At 39.1% G+C, this 23,293-nt stretch overlaps 1 protein-coding gene across 11 annotated transcripts in view; it reads left to right on the top strand.

The window, feature by feature from the left end:
- The window catches only part of golga1 (golgin A1), a 56,215-nt gene that overhangs the window by 22,244 nt on the left and 10,678 nt on the right, over window positions 1-23,293 (top strand). For all 11 annotated transcript variants that reach the window (XM_078226484.1, XM_078226488.1, XM_078226490.1 and 8 more), the window contains 13 exons: window positions 1,623-1,751; window positions 7,670-7,839; window positions 9,737-9,848; window positions 11,241-11,366; window positions 11,792-11,887; window positions 12,348-12,443; window positions 12,697-12,792; window positions 12,911-13,063; window positions 14,699-14,794; window positions 16,239-16,328; window positions 17,974-18,076; window positions 19,046-19,206; window positions 21,787-21,945. In XM_078226484.1, coding sequence (XP_078082610.1) covers window positions 1,623-1,751; window positions 7,670-7,839; window positions 9,737-9,848; window positions 11,241-11,366; window positions 11,792-11,887; window positions 12,348-12,443; window positions 12,697-12,792; window positions 12,911-13,063; window positions 14,699-14,794; window positions 16,239-16,328; window positions 17,974-18,076; window positions 19,046-19,206; window positions 21,787-21,945 — 1,587 coding nt within the window. The remainder of the gene's footprint in view (window positions 1-1,622; window positions 1,752-7,669; window positions 7,840-9,736; window positions 9,849-11,240; window positions 11,367-11,791; window positions 11,888-12,347; window positions 12,444-12,696; window positions 12,793-12,910; window positions 13,064-14,698; window positions 14,795-16,238; window positions 16,329-17,973; window positions 18,077-19,045; window positions 19,207-21,786; window positions 21,946-23,293) is intronic.

A 23,293-nucleotide genomic window follows, 5' to 3' on the forward strand; every position in this document is an offset into this window, starting at 1 on the left:
ACTTTATCGAATGCCATCTGAAAATCCAATACACAACATCCATGTTTTTCCCCCTTATCTATTCTGCTAGTAACATTCTCAAAAAACTCACGAGGTTTGTCAAACGTGATTTCCCTTTCATAAGTCCATGTTGACTTTGCCCAATTCTCTTCCAAGTGTTTAGTTATCACATCCTTTGCAATGGATTTTCTTTACTACTGATGTCAGGCTAATATGACTAGTTCCCTGTGTTTTCAAAGAATTTATCATAGAATCCCTAAAGTGCAGAAGGAGGCCACTCAGCCCATCGAATCTGCACTGACCACAATCCCACCCAGCCCCTATCCCCGTAGCCCTGCTAGTCCCCCTGACACTAACAGACAATTTAGCATGGCCAATCCACCTAACCTGCACATCTTTCGGACTGTGGGAGGAAGCCAGAGCACCCGGAGGAAACCCACGCAGACACGGGGAGACTTCGCACAGACAGTGATCCAAGCTGGGAATCGAACTCTGGTCCCTGGTGTTGTGAGGCTGCAGTGCTAACCACCGTGCCGCCCGTTCTCTCTTTTTTTAAGTAGTGGGGTTACATTTGCTACCTTCCAACCGGCAGGAGCCATTCCAGAAGGTATAGAATTTTGGAAAATGTCCATCATCCATAACAGCCACCTCCTTCAACACTGTGGGCTGCAGATTATCAACTCCAGGGGATTTAGCAACTTTCATCCTGTTAATTTCTCCAGTACTAACTTTGCACTAATATTTATTTCAGTTTCTCCTTCCCACTGGTTCCTTGATTTTCTAGTACTTCTAGGAGTTTTTTTTTCCTCTGAAGACAGACAGACGGTGCATTTGCTTTGTTTTTCTGCCATTTCCTTACTCTCCATTGCAAGTTCTCCTCTATCTGTAATGGACCCATATTTGTCTCTGCTAATCTTTTCCTTTTTACACAATTATAGAAGCATTTGCTGTCCGTTTTTATGCTTCTCGTTTACTCCTCGTATCCTATTTTCTCTTTCTTTATCAGTTCCTTGGTCCTCCTTTGCTGAATTCTGAAAGCACTGACAAATCTCAGGCTTACCTACTTTTTTGACAAATTTAGAAACCTTTTCCTGTGATCTAATAATCTTTGATTTCTCTAGGGTTAGCCACAGTTGGACAACTTTGTCTGTTGGTTCTTTGTGCCTCGGGGAAGGTATATTTGTTGTGGAATGGGTACTTTAGTGACAGCACTGCAGCATTTCCACAGAGAGCAGTAAGCAGTTACAGGTGACATGTTTACATAAGTTTCCAATATGTATTTCCATGGCTACATATGGAATTGCAAACATTCAGACGCACATGCATGCAGATACTTTTTAATATTTTGTATTGCACACATGCATATATATCTATCCATAGTTTGGAGTATTTTGCCAAGCCTGTAGCACGGATTTTCTTTTGGAAATATTTTATAAATCCGATCACTTGAACTTCTCAATCGTGTTGCAGGCTTTTAAACAAGCTAGCTAGGCGTCCCACAATGCATCGAGAGACTGTGAAAAATTATTTTCAGAATTGCTTGACTGCATTGATTTTTAAGATACCATGGTGTATAAAAATGCATTTGTACATAAAGTCTTTTCATTCATTAAATTTCTCAGGAGAAAGCAGTGCTTGAGAATCAGCTGAAACAAATGAAGGATCATAGCTTGAATCTGTTCCAGAAACGAGATGAGCAAGATGAACTGGATGGGTTTCAGCAGCAGGAACTTGCCAAAGTCAAACATATGGTAAAAGAAACAGAATATGAACATTATTATGTTGTTTTAATATTTGGAGGACTCCATTGCTTTATGTTATATCGTTTGTAGTGGGCATATTTTGTCCCCAACAATATTTGAAATTGGACTATCTTTTAGAATTAGTTAATTTAATTCTCAAATGATAAATCTTCTAGTTAATGACAAGGTTAAGGATGTCCAAACTGCAATTCATGGCCCACTGGCAATCGGTCTCCCTCGAGCCAGTGGCTCAGTTTTGTTTGCGCTTAAATTTCTTCTTTGCTGGCTGTTTTTGAATTCTGTGTGTCTGGAGGTTTGAAAAGAACTATTCCTACTGCTGTTGCCACATTGGTGGTTTAATCCCTAATTGGGTTAAACCACCAATGACTCTATGATAGTAAGAATCATAGAGTTTTACAGCACGGAAAGAGGCCTTTTGGCCCATTGTGTCCATGCCAGCCCTCAAGCATCTATCTTTTTTGATCTCATTTTCCAGCACTTGGCTATGACATTTCAAGTGCTCATTTAAATATTTCCTAAATGTTGTGAAGGTTCCTACCTTTACCATCCTTTCAGACATAGAGAGAAAAAGCTTTTCCTAACATCTCCTATAAACCTTCTGCCCCTTAACTTTAAATGTGCCCCTGATTATTGGCCCCTCTGCTAAACGGAAAAGCTCCTTCCTATCCATCCTATCTATTGCCCTCATAATTTTGTACACTTCAATCGGATCCCCCCCGCCCAGCCTTCTCTGCCTCAAGGAAAACCACCCCAGCCTATCCAGACTCTCTTGATATCTGAAACACGCCAGCCAAGGTGCACCTTCTCTCATGCAATCACTTCCCTCCTATAGTATGGTGACCAGAACTGCACACAGTACTCCAGCTGTGGCCTAACCAGCATTTTATACAGCTCCATCATAACCTCCCAACTCTTATATATTCAGTGCCTCGGTTAATAAAGGCAAGTATCCCATGTGCCTACTTAACCACCTTCTCTACCTGTCCTGTTGTCATCAGAGATCTCTGGACATGCACACCAAGGTCCCTCTGATCCTCTGTACTTCCTAGGGTCTGACAATTTTATATTCCCTTGGCATATAAAATCTCCTGGAGGTATTTCGCCTCCTCTAAGCCTTTCACCCTTTGGCAATCCCTGTTAATGTTGGGAAAGTTGAAGCACCCTCAACTCATCTATTTGCCTTATTCACAAGAATCCTTGCAATAAAAATAAATGCCATCCAACCTTGCCGCACTACTCCCTTGTGCCTTAACTTGTCTATAATCACTCCGCTTTCCAGATTGACCAGACTGACGAGTGTTTTCTTCTATATTTGGTTGGGCATTACCTCCTGCTCCATCTCTACGCCATATCCCACCCCACTGCCAAATTCTGCGGCTGCAGAAACACCTGTTTGTACCCTGCACTATTGAGTCTCCTATCATTATTGCTCTTCCACCCATTCTCTGCCGCGAACTTGCCTCTGGCTGCACTCCTCAGAGGAATCATTGCCCTCACCACTTTCCAACAAGGAAAAACGGTTCTTGAGTGAGATGCACTATGGGGCCTTCCTAACTACCTGCCTGCCTCCCTTCTTCTGACTGGTGGTCACCCATTCCCTCTCTGACTGCACTTAAGCTGCAGGGTGACCACATCTTAAAAATGTGCTGTTAACGTAACTCTCAGCTTTGCAGATGACCTCAGTGTGTTGAGCCTCTTGCCTTAATGTAGTTTGAATGGAGAAAATCACTTACCCACTACATACTGAGTGTGTAGGGAGTGCTCTGCTCTGCCCTGCTGCTCCCTCACTGGTCAACTCCTGTAGTTGCGCCCCTCTGCTCTTTATGCTATTTCCAAATTCCCAGTGATGAATCAACTTCCCTACACTTGGTGATTAGCACCTATTCAAAAACACATGCTTGCAACTGATTAACAGTTCAACTGCCTCTGGCAGGCAAGTTCTGTTACCATGATTATCAATGTAAGTAACTTGAGGTTTATGTAAATTAATCATAATATGGATTTAAACTAGATGTGCATGGTGTTTGTCCCTTTAAGGGCAACACAGCAGCAGAGAGTGACCTGGTTTGAGGGACCAGTGGAGACTTGGGTGGGTAATCACCCTTGGGGATGGAGTCCTACCTTAGACAGACGTCTTCTACACGGCTCCTAGATGTCATGTTGGAACTGAGGCAGCCAGTGGACTGCTCCAGGGCAGCTGGGAGGCTGACAGTCTTTCCTTGTTAATGAATACCTTTTGAGTTCTTGACAAAGTCTGTAGTGTGCGCCATTACATTGATGACAAGGATGGGATGGATTATGAGGACAATGCTTGTGGCCTGAGACATGAAATGTTGAGACATTGCCAGACCCTGAAGGACAGACTGAGAGCAAACCTGAATTGGTCGGTTCAGTCAGAAGTTTAGAAACGTATAGAAAAAATGAAGAGAAAATACCCTTTATAAAAAAAAGTTTATATTATAAGGAGTAGAGTTGCTGTATGTTGTTTTTTCTTAAGAATGTAAAGAGAAGACAGAACTGTGTTTTATGTGAAAAGTAAATTAAAAGATGCGCCAAGGAGTTATAGCTTAGGAAAGTGAATAGGCTGAGATTTCCAGGCTCTCGATCCAGGTAGAGTCCCCATATAGTGTATCCTGCATTGAGAGACTGCAGTTCCGATGTTTTAAAAAGAAGTTCTCAGCCTGTTTAGCAGATAATTTTAAAGAATTTCAAAACAGCCCCTTGGACCTTGAGAGTGCTGGATCTTGCAGTGAAATTGACAAAAGAAAATAGGCACATCAAAGAAAGCGAAGAATGGACTTTCCAAATGGCCAGAGGACAAAAAGCTGTAGAGACCACGGAGCTTTCTGTTAGTAAAAAGTTCAAAAAATGGTTCAAAAGAGGACTTTCCAGGTTTATACCTAAACTTCAAAAGCATGGGAAAAGCACGTAGATAAAACCAGCAGTTGCTAACTGTTCAAATAAAAAGTTGACTGTCTTAGTGGTCATGCATTTGAAGCAGCAACCACAAGAATAAACAGAGGGCAGAGGACTGGAAAATTGGAGAAGACCCCAGACAGAGGGCAACTCTCAAAAAAGATTCATAAACAACAAAGACCTCAGAGGAGGCATAAGACTGCAGGGAAGAGGCAATGTCTTGCCTCCGAGGAGGAAATGAAGACCTCGGGGAGGAGGAAATGAAGACCCTGGAAAGAGGGGCAATGATGAAAGATACCAAATGAGGGACAATGAGAGAATTGCAGAATGGAAACTAGTGAACACTTCGTCGGAGATAGACACTACCAACACTTAAGCATTTAGTTGAAGTTAGGACAAGTAGAAATAAAGATTCCATTTGTGAGATGTATATGTCCAGTAAGAACAGGATGGATTCCCCTTGGAGGAAATGCTGGAATTAAAGACTTCAAAAGAAGCCCGAACATAAATAAGAATCAACAAAAATAATTAAAGCTCTAGGGAAGACATTAAAACAACAAGATGAAATGATTGACAGCTTACTTAAAAAATTGCAAAAAATGAAGTTAAAAAGGAGAACTCAGTGAGACAATCAAGAATAAACAAGAGAATCAGAACTAGTCTAGTGAATAATTGAATCAGGAGGATAAAAACTTGAAGAAAAGAAGCTTGACAATGAGAAATTAACTGAACAAGTAAAAAAGACATTGAAATTGATGGCAGAATCAGCAATTCCGATGGAGAAAGCAGTTGAAATTATGTGCCAGAACAAGATTGCTGATTTGGTCACGTGAATAGAAAAGCAGCAAGCTGTGTGGAAGAGCTCTATTTGGAACTGTACATAGTTAAAGCCTGCCAATAAAAGTGTTTATACTTGGACACAAAGGGCCACTGCAACAAAAAAAACCCATATTAAGTACATAATATGAAACTTCAGTAGCGGAACAAGTTTAAATCCCTGGAATTATTGTCTCTGTGATCAGACTGCTATCGTGAGCAGACATGGAGGGATGGATCATTTGTAAACATTTAAATCACTTGCTGTGTAGAGAGATGCTCCAGCAGTCAGTTTTGCCATGAAGAAATGTTTTTGAACCTGAAAGCATCAAAGTACCTGATCGACCTGTTAGACATGTTGTCTCTGTGGAAGCAAGTAGTAATGAACTGCTTGTGCCAGAAGAGGTGTACCTGTTATTTACAGTTCCTGTTAATGTTGTTCCCGTGGAAGCATCTCAAACAACAGAATTACCGAGTTCTACAATAGAAAAACCCCTTAAAAACTAAATAATTATCCAACTTGTTTAGTCAGACTGAGTAACTTGGTTATTGAAGATTGTATAAAAGAGTTACGGGGGAGGATTGTGGTGATTATCCCTTTTTTAAGGGTCAACTGGCTTGAGGGATCAATGGGGACTGAGTGGGTAATCACTCCAGTGGGCTGAGTCCTCTTAGGCAGAAGCCATGTAGAAGACATATAGGGACTTGGACAGCCTATGGGCTGCTCCAGGGTAACTAGGGGGCTCCTGGACTCTGTACTTTTTTTTCTTGTTAATAAATACCCTTTGTGTCCCTGACAAAATAATTATATGATTCCAAAGATAAAACACTTGGACAATCCTATTTGATGCTATCACGAGAACTTGAGTGACCTTTTTAATGCCACAGTACCTGTTGCCATGCATCACCCACGTTCAGAATGAACAATATTTAGTAACTTGCAAACTAGAAGTACATATTTTGCATTGTATTGTAAGGTGATCATGTCATCTCAAACTAATTATTAAATTTATTGCTAATGTGATAATTAATATTGTCATTGAATTTGAAGTTATAATGCAATATCTAGATTGAGATGGTATTTATACTGCGAAACCTTGGTTTATTATATGTCTAAATCACACACCAGTTACACAGCCTGTTGTGCAATAGCAATACATCCTTGAGGTTTGTTAAACCCTGTATGCTGCTAGTTTTAACCACAACTTGTTTTTCTTCTTGAAAGGAACAATCTTGTTATCCATGTCCAGGTTTAAAACTAAGTGCGCAATTTATCACGCTTATTTAGCAATCTTTAACTACAGGCATCTAGTTTAGGTAAACAAAAAGTATGAGTTAATTTTTCAAACATTTTTCTATACCTTTTATGCTGTTATATTTTATTCACAAAATATTGTTAAGTTGGAAGAGGAACCTGGAGCAAAATTTGACATAGTTGGTTTTACAGGCCAATAAACTTGCAGCTTGAGAGGTACATTAAAATAAATAAATGCTTGCACTGTTTGGGGATTTCTCTATTTTTAGGTTCCACCCTCCATGTTAGAAATTGTTCTATGTCCTAGAAGCTGAGAGAGCAGGCAGGCCATCTGTTCTTCACTCTCTACCACTGTCGCACCATATTCACTCACTGGAAGACATACGAGAGAGACATGGGTTTTCTTTCTCTCCCCGTGGGCTAATTGGTTTCAGCTGACTTTCTTTTCCCTTGATGAACTAAATGAGACCTGATCTCGCCATATGAGGAATTATGCAAATAAACCTGCCTCATTCCTTCCTATGATAGAGCTATAAATAAATCTATCTGCTCCTACACAATAATGAACCAGATTATCATTGAATGGGAAGTAATTTAAACTATAAAATATATGCAATATCCAAACTTCAATTCAATCATATTACACTACATAAAAATATTTCTACACTGTTTGAATTTAAATTTTCTTTACTGCATACCCCACTTTTATTTGGGATCTCTCTGCTACTTTCCGTGTATTTGGACATGCTTCCTGCCTCTTGGTGATGCAGCACCTTCACGTTATCCAACCCAAACTTTCTTTTTGACTATAATTTAATATCCTGGTTAGTAAGAATGTTTGAACTTAACTAAAATGTTTTAACTTAATTTTTGAGCTGAAGCAAATCAATAAGAACATATTCTTTTGTCTGTTTTGCAGCTCTTGAGGAAAGAAGAGATGTTGTCCAATTTTGAAAGGGAACTTGAGGAAAGGAAAACAGAGCTAGATCAAACCAAAGAGGAGCTGAAGGTCTCCAACCAGAAACTGTTAAATCAAGACAATATGGTGAAGCAGCTACAGACACTAAATACAGATATCAACAAAGAAAGGTACGACACGCTTGGGGGGGAGAAATGTCAGTGGTTGTGTTCCGAATCATTTCTTCCCCATGGTCTTTACAATTTTGTGTTGATTCTAAATGAACTGATTAGTTCTAACCTCCAAGCTTGCTCCAATGGGACACGCACTGAAACTTGAACTGAAACAGACATTTCACATGACAAGTGAAATATTCTTTTTTTTTTAAGCTAAAAGTTCCAGCAAAAGACAGATCAAACAGAATAACAAGTTTAATGGTGTTTAGTAGAGCATTGCCCATAGAACCCAAAGTGTACTATAGGGTCTTCTAGAGTATACTGAGTACACCCATTTCTTTTTGTGTGCATGGTTAAGATATGAATGAGGATACATTGTAAGGATCTATTTTACAAATTCATGTCCCTGGTGCAGAACTTGGACACTGAAGTCAGTAGACCTTGCATCTTAATTAAGATTATTGGATACAAACTGCTGCAAGGCCCATTATTCCAAGCTCAAATTTCTGCTATGTGCTCCCTTGTGCAAATTTGTACCATCTTCCCTATAGTGTGTTACGTTTAGTCCTGATCAACATGTACTCCACTTGCACATATGCATCATCTATATGTTTCATAGAATATTTTTCCCATTAGACAAAGATGTGCATTAGTTCTGGCTCCAAAGCCTCAAGATAATGCCAGAAATAAAAGCAAAGCCAGTAGCAATCCTCTGATACAAACTGTAAAACTTTAACAGCAGTTTTATGCAGTTTTTATCCATGTTTCATTATTGAGATAAAAATTTAGGCTTTATGTTCAGTAATAAGATAAATGTTAATTTATAGAATGACTTCTTCAGCTATCGAATGCCTGCGTTAAAATAGCATGAGGGATTGACTTAGCACACGTTGTCAATGACAATTTCTACAGTCAGTCAAGTTATAGTGATATGACAATTAGGAAGAATGTAATTATGACAAAAGGAGATCTGCCTCCATCCAAAAACAATTGTATTTGTTACAGTATATGTAATATGGTATGCTTTTAAAATAAATTCAGCAAATACTGTAGAGAAAGAAAGATGTTGCATTTATGTACCTTTTCTTTACAAAAGGATGCACCTAAGTCTTTCGCAGCCAGTTAAGTGCAAACAGCAGGGTCCCAAAACAACTGAGACAAATGACTGGCTCGTGTGTTTTGATAGTGTTAGCGGAGTAACAAATATTAGTCACAATTGTGAGACTGCCAGCGCTGCTGTTCAATTAGTGCAGTGGAATCTTGTACATAAACCTCATAGAATGAAAGGGTCTACATTACATAGTATTTTTAAAAATAAATAGCACCTCCTGAGGTGCAGACAGTACTGCACTGAAGTGTCAGTCTAGATTATGTACTCAACATTTTATTTAGACTTCAGCGTAGGCAATGTGGATATTCAGCAGAAGAGTTTATGCTTGTGGTTTTTATGTATTTTGTGTGAAATTATAGTGCATTTTATAACTGCTGTATTGTCTGAAAAGACTGTTAACAATTAGAATTATAGAATCCTACAGTGCAGAAGGAGGCCATTTGGCCCATCGAATCTGCACCGACCACAATCCCACCCAGGCCCTATCCCCATGCATTTACCATAGCTAGTCCCCCTGACACTAAGGGGCAATTTAGCATGGCCAATCACCTAACCCGCACATATTTGGACTGTGGAGGAAACCGGAGCACCCGGAGGAAACCCACGCAGACACGGGAAGAATGTGCAAACTCCACACAGACAGTGACCCAAACCGGGAATTGAATCAGGGTCCCTGGTGCTGTGAGGCAACAGTGCTAACCACTGTGCCATCGTGCTGCCGTGTTGGTCACTTGTATATGTTTGCTGCTTGTCGTTCTTTGTTATACATTTATATCCTGTTGAATTTTCCTTCATGCACAGGGAGAAATTTGTGGCTACCCAAAGAAGTGCAGAAGAAAAAATAACTGTGTTAGAAAACAGGGCACAGGAACTACAGAATGTGATTCAAAGACTCTCAGTTGATTTACATAAGGTACAAATATTTAGTGTTTTATTTCAAATGTGAAAGGATTCAATAATCACCAGCAACCTGCTTCTTTGTTCAACCTTATGGATGTTTTATTAGTCTGAACAGAACTCATTTTGGAATTGGTTTCCGGCTGTGGGTCTCAGCATCTGTTCTTGCTTACTAGAACTTTGGATAGATGCAAGGTTGTCATTTTACATGTTTAAAAGCTACAAAATGTTGTTGCCTTTTGTAACTATAACAAAAATGTATCTTGTTGCTTTAAAGTTTAAATTTTCAGAGTTCAGTCCATGCAGTAATTCCATTTCCTAATGATATATCCGGGAAATAATTGTGTATAAGGCCACCTTAGTTAGAAAGTAAATGTTGTGCAGCAGTTAGTATTAACCTATCTTGCAATTAAAATAGCATCAATCTGCTCTCTAATTTTTAAACCAAGCCTTTAACATCTTGAGAAAGATAGTAAAGGAGCAAATTGAGCTCCAGAAATGAGCTATCTGCTTTGCGGTGCATCAGTTATTTTAGTTGGATTCTGACAAGGTCCTGGCATGCTACTGAGCATTATCATATATTTGTAAAGTCACAGCACATCCCACAAAGGGGTCTCTATTAGTTTTCAACCACCTTTTTATATTAGAAGTTGCTGAAACTTTTCTGTATTCAGTATCATCAAATCTGACTACTTGGAGGAGAAGAAGGGATCATGTAGAAGTGAAATACTTGGATCTTAAAATACATCCTGGGCCTTTTTACTTTTTTTTTCCTCATGAACAAAGTCAGTTTTAAAGTTTTGGTGCCTGATAGAAGAACTTGGTAATTTGTTAATGTATATGCATAATTACCAGTGTGAAGTACTTAATCAGTTTGACTTGGACGACTGGTAGCACAGAATACACAGTTGTTCAAGCAGGCTATTGCCCCATAATATTTCTAATGGATATTCTGCTTTTAAGAAGCTTAGAAAGTAGTGTTTTTCTTGCTATCCTTTGGTTGTGAAAAAGTAATTCACATGCAGTAGCGTATATTCTGTAATTCTGTCTCTTGTCCTGAAGCTATAATATGAATTCACAGAAACCTTCTGTTAAATTGCTCTGACAAAGACACTTTATACATTTGATAATATGTTTTGCCATATCAATCAGTTTGGGGATTTTACAGTCCTCCAAGTTCACATTTTCTACCCAGGGTTACTGGATTGCAATTGGCTTTCTAAGCCTGCTGATTTTTTTCCCTTCTATAGGAGTACAGAGACCAACTGTTTAATTTCTGCAACATTCACAATTTTTCCACTTTGTAAAAACACTGAGCAATTCTCACATACTAACGAGTTAGCATTTTCAATAATTGTCACTAATCAGCTTGGCTTCTCAATGTATTTATGTTGTTTTTCTGAAATAGACATCTGCAGAGACTGAGGAGAAGGGTAAGATTATAAAGCACCTGCAGGCAAAAGTATTTTCCCTTGAAAAGCGGTTGGAAGGAAATTATTCAGAGGATGAACATGTACAGGAGCTGCTAAAAGAGGTATAATTAATATAATGAAAAGTGCCTAAATTGCACACTATACATGATTCAATCTTTTCAGATTTTCTGTTGCATGATTATCTGTAGAAATAAATTCTTACATTGAATACCACTGCAATTTTTTTCCTCAATCCTCAAGTACTTTTATTCTATATATTTAATATTCAATAGCCATTAAAGTGGAGTTTAAATCATGATGGTGGGGGAGGTAGTGGAAGCAGATACGTTAGTGACTTTTAAGGGGCATCTTGACAAATACATGAATAGGATGGGAATAGAGGGGTTTGGTCCCTGGAAGGGCAGGGGGTTTTAGTTCAGTCGGGCAGCATGGTCGGTGCAGGCTTGGAGGGCCAAAGGGCCTGTTCCTGTGCTGTAATTTTTTGTACTTATGACTGTTTTATGCTGCTAACTATTGTGTTCTGCAGAAATTCTATCTGGAGCAGAAACTGGAAGAAACCAGGCATCTTTTGCTGGAAGCTAAAACTAGCCACACTGAGGCTGTCAGCGTTTTCGAAACACAGGTACATACATACCTATCACACACACACAATAATATATTTCAGCAATTCATAGAGCAGTTGACGTCAACTTTTGAAACCTTGAAAAATCCCTCCAAGTATGGGGTTGACTTATTCGCTAAGTATAAAAGTGCACTGGGTGTGGGTAGTTGCTATTTGAAATGTCATTGGCATCCAATGCAAAGAGTGGGCATATCTTATCTTCTCGATACATCCTGTGCTGCCAGCTTGATTCCCTTTTGTCCAGTTATAATGTACTGATAAGTGAAACCTGTATTTGTGGGTGAAAAATTGAGGCTAACTATTAATGTGAGTATAACTTGTTGCGGCAGGGTCACCTTTTACGCTAGGTGTTTGTAAAAACATAATTTTTTTGTGGTTGGGAAAATGGAGGTCATGTTACATGTCACAATTTACAGTGTGTTTGTTTTTTTCGTTAAAAGTTTTTCCTAATTTGTTTTAGATAGCTAAATTAAACAATGATGTTATAGAAATCCAGACTTCGATGAAGGAAAAAGATAATGAGATGCAGGCTGTCAAAGATGAGAATGCTAGACAGGTAACTGTTATTTCTTGGTGTATTATGAACAGTGACTAGTCCACCTGTCAACAACTTGTGGAATAGCTTTAATTTTTAACATGGCCTGAAAGTTTTTGTGTGTTTTTTATTTTTTTGTCACATATGATTGCAGAACACAAATAACAGCATCTGGGTGAATGAATTATAGTCGTGCCCATTGGTCGATTCTGAATTTTTAATATAAAGCCCAGCAACTAGTCCAGCTAGTTCTAATATTCTGATTACTTCCTAGGTTAGTGAATTGGAGCAAAGGTTACATTTTACTGAAGGAATGCTAACGCAAAAAGGAAGTGATGTGAATGAAAAAGAAGTTCAAATAAAAAAGTTGGTAAGAAAAATTCAAAATGAAAGACAACTTCTAATCTTTTAAAAAATCACTTCAAATCTGATGTAGGTAATTGCATTTTTTAACTAAGATTTTATTGATACAAATTACTTTTTCATAGCAAGAAGAAAGTGAAGCCGAAAATGACAGATTACAGCATCAAATTGCTGCTTTAAAACATCAGCACACAGAAAAGTCTAACCGAGTGGATGCTCAAATAGCTGCCCTTGAAACTGCCCGTGAATTTGACAAAACAGCCTCGCAACATAAGATCGTAAGTAATGTACTCCACAGTATGTTATTTTTAAATGAGGGTCTGAAATTGTTTACTTATTATCCTTGGGATCTCAGAGGGGGATATGTTTCCTACTGGCAAAGGAGCTGTTATGTAACTGTGCTTCGAGTCCGTCACTAGTGCATAGCTGTTTGGTTGGAGATGTGCAACAGCTGCTCGATAACAATTCTCCTTCCAGATGGAGAAATGCCAGGATCATTTGCTTCCTTTCTCCAGCTTGGTAGAATGGAGGGTACTGGGAATGGGAATGGAAGGCTTGTTGGGGGGGGAAGTGTGATGATGAAATCTATGCCCTTCTACTCAGTGAGTCTATGTCCTAGCACTTCACTGCAACCCCCAAGATCCGGTGAAGTTTTCTGTCTCAATATTTCCACAGCTCAACATCAACCGAAAGAGAATCTGGTAAATATATAGGTTGCTCTTGTACAATATCTCCTAGCTTATATCTTTGCACACCTTTCTCTCAGTGAATTAAGAAGCTTAACACCATCCAGGTCAAAGCAGCCCACTTGATTGTACCTACACCACATAGATTGCAGCAGTTCAAGGAAGCAGCTCACCACCACCTGCTCGAGGGCAATTGGAGATGGGCAATATATGCTGGCCCAGCCAACAATAAGCACATCCCGTAAATGAATTAAAAAACAAAGAAACTCTCCGTTTACCTCTAACATATTCATTTGAATTCAGTCTAAATTCAAGGGAAAGTAAATAGTGTTGTGAATGATAGAGACAGTTGCAGTAACCAGGCTTAGTGGGAAAGCAGACTTCAGAGGTAAATCAAAAGTTTGATGCCATTTCCATAGAATCTAGGAATCAATAATTAAAGCAGTTTGTACAGCAGTCAAGGCAAAGAAATCCTGAAGGGGGGGGGGGTTGTAAAACCTGGATTCTGGATTTGGTGTTAAAAGTTGGGTGTAACATTTATTCAAGAGGCATTTGGAAGGCCTGGACTGGATTTTGGAATGCAAACTGCTAATGGGAAGCAGATTTTAAAGTGTATTTTCTAAGAGTGTAATATGGAAACTCTCATGTGACAATCATCTGGGGGGGATTCTGACGAGTAATCCACAGAGTGGAGTGTGTATTTTGACACAGTCAGTCAGTGTGTTTAAAGGGACTTGGTGTCACTGAGACCATTGTAGCTTAAGTTATACTTTGTAATCCATGTTACTCTTAAAATCAGTCTGTATTTGTTAAGCTAAGTGAGGAGTATTGTATCATCAAATTTTTCTAGTTTAATAAATGTTTTTCTTTTTGTTAAAACTAATTAGCAGGTCGATGACTCTCTTCCTCCCATGTTTATTTTAATAAAAGAATAATTATGGTCTTTTGAGCCAGAGTTCCATTTTGTATCTTCCCATCCAGTTATGGAAACACATGGGATGGTAATACTTGATTGGGCAAAACAAAATTTCCTGTGAGCCTACATTTTAAACTTGTGAACCTCTATCATTTCTTGGTGCTTGTGAGATCATTACCTAACCTTCCCCTGTTGTGGGAAATCAAAATGTCTTTTAGCTGAACTTTAACATTTAAAGAGCCTTGCTGTAGCCTGATTATGCAGTATATTACACGCTAAAAATGAACATAAATGTGTTCATTTATGCACAGAGCCAATTCCAACAGAAAAATGAAGATCTAAGTGACAGGCTTAATGAAACAGAGAACGCATTGAGGAAAGTTGAGTGTGAACTTGAAAGATCAAAGGTTAGTACCACATTTTAAATTTGTATTCTAGAATGGTTTTTGAACCAACGTTTTTAATGTTTTTTCCATTCCTTACTGTAAAATTCCAGATTGAGAAGGCATATCAAAGAATTCCTTCATGACCTTTGCTGATCATGTTGGGTGACCAGTTTCCGGAACATGTGCAAAGCACCCCCATTCCAGAAAGCAGTCTTTATTTTTTAACTTGCTTTATTTCGCATTTTCAGTTGTGCTATCTTTCTTCTTCCTTTTGTTTCACTTGCAATAGACCCTTTCTGTGACAGTAACTTTTTAGAATTATGCTAAAAGTCGATTTGTAAAAGTGTGATGTACGTACCTTTTTTATGGTACGAAAGGTTCTGTGCTGTGTGAAAAGCACACATTTAAGACTGTTCAAGTCACAACTGTTGGAATTTCTTTTCTACTTCTTCATGGTTTATAATCCCAAACATCTTACATTTTGCTAAAAGTTGAGCATGTGATATTAGTCTTCCTTTCTCTAATACTGCCACGTGTCTTATGAGAAACTTGCTGTATCCCTATAGAAAAGGAGTAGTTGAAATAGTTTTCCCACTGTAAAAGCAGCATGTTCTGCTGTGGTGAAACATTGAAGCAATCCAGATAATCCTAACTGATATAGAGAGCAGGCATAAAACAACAAAACATATAAAACCATGGTTATTACGATAGGAAAATTCCACTTTGTGAAAGCTTTCTGCTTCCAATAATTTCATTAACATTTTAACAAATTATTTTGCAAAGTACTGTGACATAATAGGCAGCCCTAATGGGGGACATTCCCTAGGGATGTATGTGCATCAGAGGTATTTCTTGTACACTTTTTGTCTTATTTAATATTAATAAAAATACTATTTATTAACACCACAATCCCAATACAAAATCCTAAAGTTTAGTTTTGATAGAAACTCTTCAAAACATTTAACTGAAGTCATCAACAGACCTTTCAGCTAAAAGTTAATATTCAGTAGGATCGACATTCATCTAGTGTTTTGATATGGATTGAAAGTGTTCAGGCCAGTTGTGAAATGAGCACTTCTGTTCTCTCATTGGGTATCAAATATTTGAATGTTGAGGTGAATTGAGCAGATTTGAGGGCCTCCGTTTGTCTTAATATCGCAAGTGTCCAGAGAGATTCAGTATTATGTAACTAAGCAATATTTCAGCTTGTGTTTGAAACGCTGCATGGGGAGAGTGCTATCCCTTCACAGAACAGAACTTGATCTTTCAGTGAATTGCAGCAACATTATTAGCATGGTCATTCTCTCACACAAATTATACCTAGGTTAATTTACTCAACCATAATTAATAGGACTATGTATTGATTTATGCAGTATTAGACATAGTGTAAACACAATTTGAATGTGATGCTTGTGAATGTTCAATGCTGCAATCATACTAACAACAATCAAATGTTTGGATGCAGGAAGAATTAAACAGCAGAGAAACTGTAAGTGTTGAAATTGCCAAAGCATTAGAAGAGGCAAGGAAACAGAAAGAGGAATTGCAGCATAAGGTTTGTTCCAATCAATAATGTTAAAGCCGAGATATGTGATATAAAATGGTAATTAGACTTGATGGATACTGTGTTTTAATATGCCAGCTGATTTTTTTGTAACTAGAATCTGCACCTTCTGAGTCTTATGAATCTCCATTGTGTGGCAGAAGTATTTTCCTGCCAATGTGACTGTCGTGCCTAATTAAAGAATTTTTTATTTGATTGTTTAATTGTAATATGGTAAGCATCACTTTAATCCAGTCATGCATCATAGAAACTTACAACACAGAAGGATGCCTTTCAGCCCATCGTGCCTGTGCTAGGTCTTGGAAAAAGAGCAGTCACGCATAAGCTCATCTCCATTTTGTTTTGTCTATAACCCTGTAAGTTCCTCCTCATCAACTAACTATCCGACCCTCTGTTTAAAATTATTGATGGAATTGGCCTCCAGCACTTTTTTCTGGTCAAGCTATTCAGACTGACATCTGAGTGGAAAGAATTTTTGCCCATCTCCCATCTAGATCTTTTGGCAATGATTTTAGACCTGTGACCTTGATCCACATTAGATAAAATATTTTCTTTCCTTACCCATTTTTTCAAAATGTTTCAAGATCTTCTAAACCTTCTCTGATCAAAAGAGAACAGTCCAAACTTTTCCAATTTCTCCTCATAACTGAAGTCCCATACCTTTGAAAACATCTTGGTAAAAATCAGCCCTGGTGTGGAGATGCCGGCGTTGGACTGGGGTAGGCACAGTAAGAAGTCTCACAACACCAGGTTAAAGTCCAACAGGTTTATTTGGTAGCACAAGCTTTCGGAGCACTTCTCCTCCATCAGGTGAGTGGGAGTTGTGTTCACAAACAGGGCATATATAGACCCAAACTCAATTTACAAGATAATGGTTGGAATGTGAGTCTTTAAAGACTGACAATGAGAGATAGTGGAAAGGCAGATATGAAGAAGCCCAGGTTGTCCGATTTTGGTTACATTTTAGGGCGATAAATAACTAAAAATGTCACGGGGGGGGTTTCAAAAAGTTTTTTTTTAAAAAGCAACAAAGATTATTTATTTGAATTAGAATAAAGAAAATATGGTCATGTTTTCCATCAAAGTTGAGAATTGATGTCAATTTGGAGTCACTTAATGTCAACAATTAAAATTTAAAAACTGGTCTGATTTGAAAACCAGCACAATGTGGCACAAATTTGCCTCTTTGCACTTTACAATCTTTGCACAAGTAGGAGATTGATCCTGCAGGAAATTTGCTCATATTGAGATTTGATACATTAGTCTCAATTTTCATAAATTTCCAAACAGAATTCAGAAGACCAGACCAGGAAGTGGTCCATGTGAGCATGGGCAAGCTGCCCTAGGCCTGAGCTGCCACCACTCCTACTCCCCGCCCCAGTAAATGTGCAGGCAGGCAGGTTGGGGTCGGGTGGAAGGGTGACAGGAAGGCCACTCAGCAAATCATCTGAGCCCTGTGGCTATGAACCCCATCAACTGAACACTGTAAAATTCTGCAAATGTCTTGTAGGGCAAGCAGATTTGTGATTCTCATACTTTTTGTGCTGAGCTATTCCCTAAGGTAGATACAGTTACTGGTGCTGGTAATAATACGCTGGGAAATGTAACACTGGGTTGTTTTTCTTTGCAATGATAGGTGTTAAAATTGACAGACACAGTGGATGAAAAAAATACTTCAGTCTTGCAGAAAGATAAAGAATTAATCAAAATGCAAGAAGATTTCAGGAAACTGGAACAAGGTTTGAACATGTATAATTTAAGATCAAAATGTTTGAGGGGAAAATGGTAAGAAAAATAGCTAGTAAAAATTGTACGCCTTGAACTGCATTTTAAGCTCTGAATATGGGAACAAGTTTTGTTTGAACTTTAGCTGTGGCCTCTGGAAACCGTAAATAATTTCATTTTAACAAGAGAAAAAATAAATTCATATTAATGCAAAAGATAAGAATGGATAATTGCAGCACAGTTATTAAAATAGCTATTTGGGTGTAGACAACTTTTGTTGTTCTCAGGATTGCACTAAATCAGGTACATCTCCAACCCTTCTCCCCCTTGTAAAGCAGCATGTTCTGCTGCTTTCATGGTGAATTTATGACCAGAACTATGACTTTTGGAAGACGTGGTGAACAGAGTTAGGTGCTTGCCCACAGAAATGTCACACAGTTACTTATCCCTGACCTTTTTGTTCCAGCTGATCCATCCTCCTTTTTCCACCGCATAAAACCCACCCACATTTCTACCTCTCTTCAGTTCCGACCAAGAGCCATATGGGATTCAAAATTTTAACTGTTTCTCTTTGCCAGACTTGCTGAGTTTTTTCTAGCATTTTCTGTCTTTGTTTCATAATTCCAGCATCTGCAGTATCTTTGTAGTTTCCCCTGATTTGCTCTTGTGCACCCTAGCTAATTATAACACAGCAATAGCTTAGGCCTGTTTGTCATGTGGGGTTGGTTATGGAACGGCATGATATGGGATACTGAAAAAGATTATAAAATATATTGATTCACTCTGGTTTTGGTTTTTTGGTGTATATTTGTTCCTGTAGCAAAGAATATGGAAAAGCTACAAGATGAATCTTCATAGATCTGTTTTGTGGCTGTTTGTGTAATGATTGAGTAATACTTTGTTTTTGAAAGGGATAAGAGTTCTTAATGACATGTATTTAATTATATTCCATGTCTTAGAATTTTTTTTTAACCTTGCTCTAGACCATGAATCTGTGGTTTCACAGATGCATCAGCTGCAAATGGAAAATGAAACTTCTAAAAGTTCATTGGCAGAAAGAGAGGGGGCAGTACAGAGCCAGTTGAATGATCTGAAGTTGCAGTTGGCTGAGAGACAGGAACTCCTGGAAGCCAGCCAGAGAAAGGCAAGCTATCTTCTTTCTCAGCCATATGTACAATTTTTGTACAGAATGTTAATGCTAGTGGTTGGATGTACTATAATGCAACTACGGATTTCTTGTTGATGTTAGGTCACCTGTCATTGTTTCTGAATTGATATACAGTCAGGCATTTTGTGAAAAAAAAGTGATCTCACAAATGGGAACACAGTCCCATAACTACATACGTCCATATACATTACCAAGAATATCTTGAAGGAGAGACTATGCAAATAACCATTGTGCAATACAGTGAAGCCTTTCGTGACTTCCTTGTTTGTGTATTCACTTAACTGCACTTTGTACACAGCATCGCCCGTTGCATGAGCAGTGTTCACTTAACCGTGTTTCCTTTCTCTAAGGAGAAGTCTCTGGAAGCGGATTCCTCCCATTAGTCTTGGCTGTGGACACTTAATTCTCTTTTTTTTTAGCACATTGCTGTCAGGGATGAGACGCGGTGCTTGGAATGATTGTAGCTGAAGTGCAGCCCAAACGGAGAGGTTAACCTGGAAAACCGAAATTTCTTGGTCCGGAGCTGCAGTAGCAGATCTGTTCAATTCGGAAATTTAGAGGCTAGGAATATTGCGGCTAGGAATATTGCGGCAAGTAACTCACCTCCTGACTCCCCAAAGCCTGTCCACCATCTACAAGGCACAAGTCAGGAGTATGATGGAATACTCCCCACTTGCCTGGATGGATGCAGCTTCAACAACACTCAAGAAGCTTGACACTGTCCAGGACAAAGCAGTCTGCTTGATTGGCGCCACATCCACTCCCTCCATCACCGATGCTCGGTACACACTGCTGCTACTATCTACAAGATGCACTGCAGTAATTCATCAAAGATCCTTAGGCAGCACCTTCCAAACCCACGACCATTTCCATCTAGAAGGACAAGGGCGACAGATGCATGTGAACACCACCATCTGCAAGTTCCTCCCCAAGGCACTCGCCGTCCTGACTTGGAAATATATCGCCGTTCCTTCGCAGTTGCTGGGTCAAAATCCTGGAATTCCCTCCCTAATGGCACTGTGGGTCAACACACAGCATGTAGAAGGCAGCTCACCACCACCTTCTCGAGGGCAACCAGGGATGGACAATAAATGTTGGCCAGCCAGCAACGCCCATGTCCCACGAATGAATAAAAATAAATGTTCACTGATTTAATCTGCCAGTTTTGAGGTGATTTGTTTTTTTTCTTAATGAGGATTAACTCTTTTTAAAATTTTCAATACTTGTATTGCACGAAGCTGCCCGCCCTCTTTGCCACCCCCCCCCCTCTCTTTGCCATCTTCCCCGCATCCCCATCTGCTGTATACAAGTACCGCAATTTGCTGTACAGTACCGTAATTGCACAAACCAATGCTGCCCTTGCATTGCTGGAACCCAGCTAATTGACTGCCGTTACTTTCATTGTTTGCGATTTTGTTAGTGAAGTTTTGTGGGAATGTAAGCCCTGTGAACAATGGGACTTTACTGTATATGGTTAACCGGGACACTATTAGATGATATCTACAAATGACATATCACCTCTTAGCAAGCACATTACCCTGCTTCAATGTGTTGGCTGACCCCAATGCCAGCATTGTTGTAGCTGAAGACTCATTGATCCTTCAAGAAGATATATGCATAATTTTCTGTCCCCTTGGAAGAGAGGAAATCAATGAAAGTGAGAAAGTATTTCCTTTCCTTGAAGGCTGTTGGGCATCAATAAGTAACACAGGCTGCAGCATTCACCTGGCATATCTTTTATTTTATGAAGTGCATGTTGTAATACATTCCTGTTATGAGTCCCAGTAGTCACAGCCCAGTCTTTATCTAGAATCTGGTAGATTTATCCTCTGTCCAGTCCTTTCTCCACCATTCACAATATGGGCAGCAGCCAGGATGGCCTCTTATCCATGGCAGATTTCTCTAAAACTAAATGGGCCGGTTCAAGGGGAGCAGTGTGAAATGCTGCTGCCTGAAGGTAAGTGGAAAAAAATCCACATTCTTACACGTGACATGAAAAACATTGGATGCAGAGACTTTGATTATGGGTCAGTTGCTGTTTGGTGAGTTTTTAAAACGTGGCAGTTTTAATATTTTTTCCTAACCATTTCTAGCTCCTTATTTTACCAGAAGGAGTTTAACTAATGAATATGATTCAATAGCTTTGTCATCCAGTTACACTTTGGCCATCCTTCATATGTGAGCATAGACTTCTCACGGCAGCTGCTGGATTGTGATCAGGAACACTGGCAGATTCCTTTACCTACCAATGTTGCAGCTAGTTCTGTCATCTCCAACTGAGATTAGCTAGCATAGGAAAGGCTGGGACTGCATTATTATTTTTCATTTGGAAAATAAATACCTGGAGCTCACTTTTTTTTAATGGAATTAGATTTGGAATAATTTGCTGTTGTGATCCCTTTTTCCTCCAGTAAGGAAGTATTTATTCAGCGTTTTTTCAAATATTTATTGGCTTCTTTCTGCTTTTATTAAATCCTGCATTGTGTATCCAGGCCATCAGGATACATAACTTTGTTTCTGTGAGCCATTAAAGAAATGTAAATTCCTCCTCTTCAGGAGAAAGATCTAGAAGCAGAGGTGACGACCCTCAATGGACAGTTACATCCGTCAGAAAATGAGGAGAAAGGACAGAATGGAGATGTGACAATTGCGGATGCCTTACAACTTCAGCATGACAACCAAGATTTGGAGCAGCAGTTGATGGAGAAAAACAAGGTTAACATCACATGATTTTGTAAACCTCCTCACTTTGTGACAACCTCTCCAGGAGGCTCGCATGCAGAGGATTACTTGTGTTTTTTTTTTAAATGTTGGAACGGTTTATCTTACAAATTTTATTCTTGGCATAAGCCAGTTAATAGACACATTTTTCTATCTACAATCTACTTCTTCAGCTACTACAGTTTGTAGGTTTCATTATGACCAATAGGAACTTAGGAGCAAGAGTAGGCCATTTGGTCCTTGGTGCCGACTCCATCATCCAGTAAGATCATGGCTGGGTTGTGGTCCCACTCTACTTTCCTGTATGTCCCTTCTGCATGACCCTTATCTAACTCCGCCTTCAATAAATTCATTGACCCAGCCTCCACTGCTTTCTAAGGAAGAGAATTCCACATACTAATGAGCGTGAGCGAAAAAGATTCTCCTCACCTCTGCCTTAAAGGGTGGTCATTATTTTTAGAAATATATTTTTATTGATGATTTCTCCCATTTTTACAAACAATGTAACAAGCTATTAAGGATTGGTACAGCAAAATCATTTTTCCACATATACGTACAGAAAGAGATGAGAACATCAACGCATTTGGTTCAGATTATTCATTACAAACACCACCTCCAAAGATACAAACAATGAAAGGATGTTTTGGAGATTGGAGGAAAGTAGGATAACAAGATGAAGCCATGAGTTTAAGAAAAGAGGGAAGTAGAAAATGGGAAATTATAGGCCAGTTAGCCTGACCTCGGTCGTGGTAAAATCTAGGAGTCCATTATTAAGAATGAAATTGTGGAGTACTTGGAAATGCATGGTAAAATAGGGCTGAGTCAGCATGGCTTTGTCAAAGGGAGGTCATGTCTGACAAATCTGTTAGAATTCTTTGAGGAGGTAACGAAGAAATTAGACAAAGGAACGCCAGTGGATATGATTTATTTGGATTTCCAGAAAGCCTTTGACAAGATGCCTTACAGGAGGCTGCTAAATAAGCTAAGAGCCAATGGTGTTAGAGGCAAAGTACTGGATAGAAGATTGGCTGATGGACAGAAGGCAGAGAATGGGGATAAGGGGGTCCTTTTCAGGATGGCAACTAGTGACTAGTGGTGTTCCACAGGGATCACAAGTTGGGACCACAACTTTTCACTATATACATTAATGATCTGGAAGATGGAACTGAGGGTATGGTTGCTAAATTTGCAGATGATACAAAGATATGTAGAGGCACAGGTAATGTTGAGGAAGTGGGGAGACTGCAGAATGACTTGGACAAGCTGGGAGAGTGGACAAAGAAGTGGCAGACGGAATACAATGTGGGAAAGTGTGAGGTTATGCACTTGATAGGAAGAATAG

This window comes from Mustelus asterias, chromosome 13 (genome assembly GCF_964213995.1).
Source record: "Mustelus asterias chromosome 13, sMusAst1.hap1.1, whole genome shotgun sequence".
NCBI lineage: Eukaryota > Metazoa > Chordata > Chondrichthyes > Carcharhiniformes > Triakidae > Mustelus > Mustelus asterias.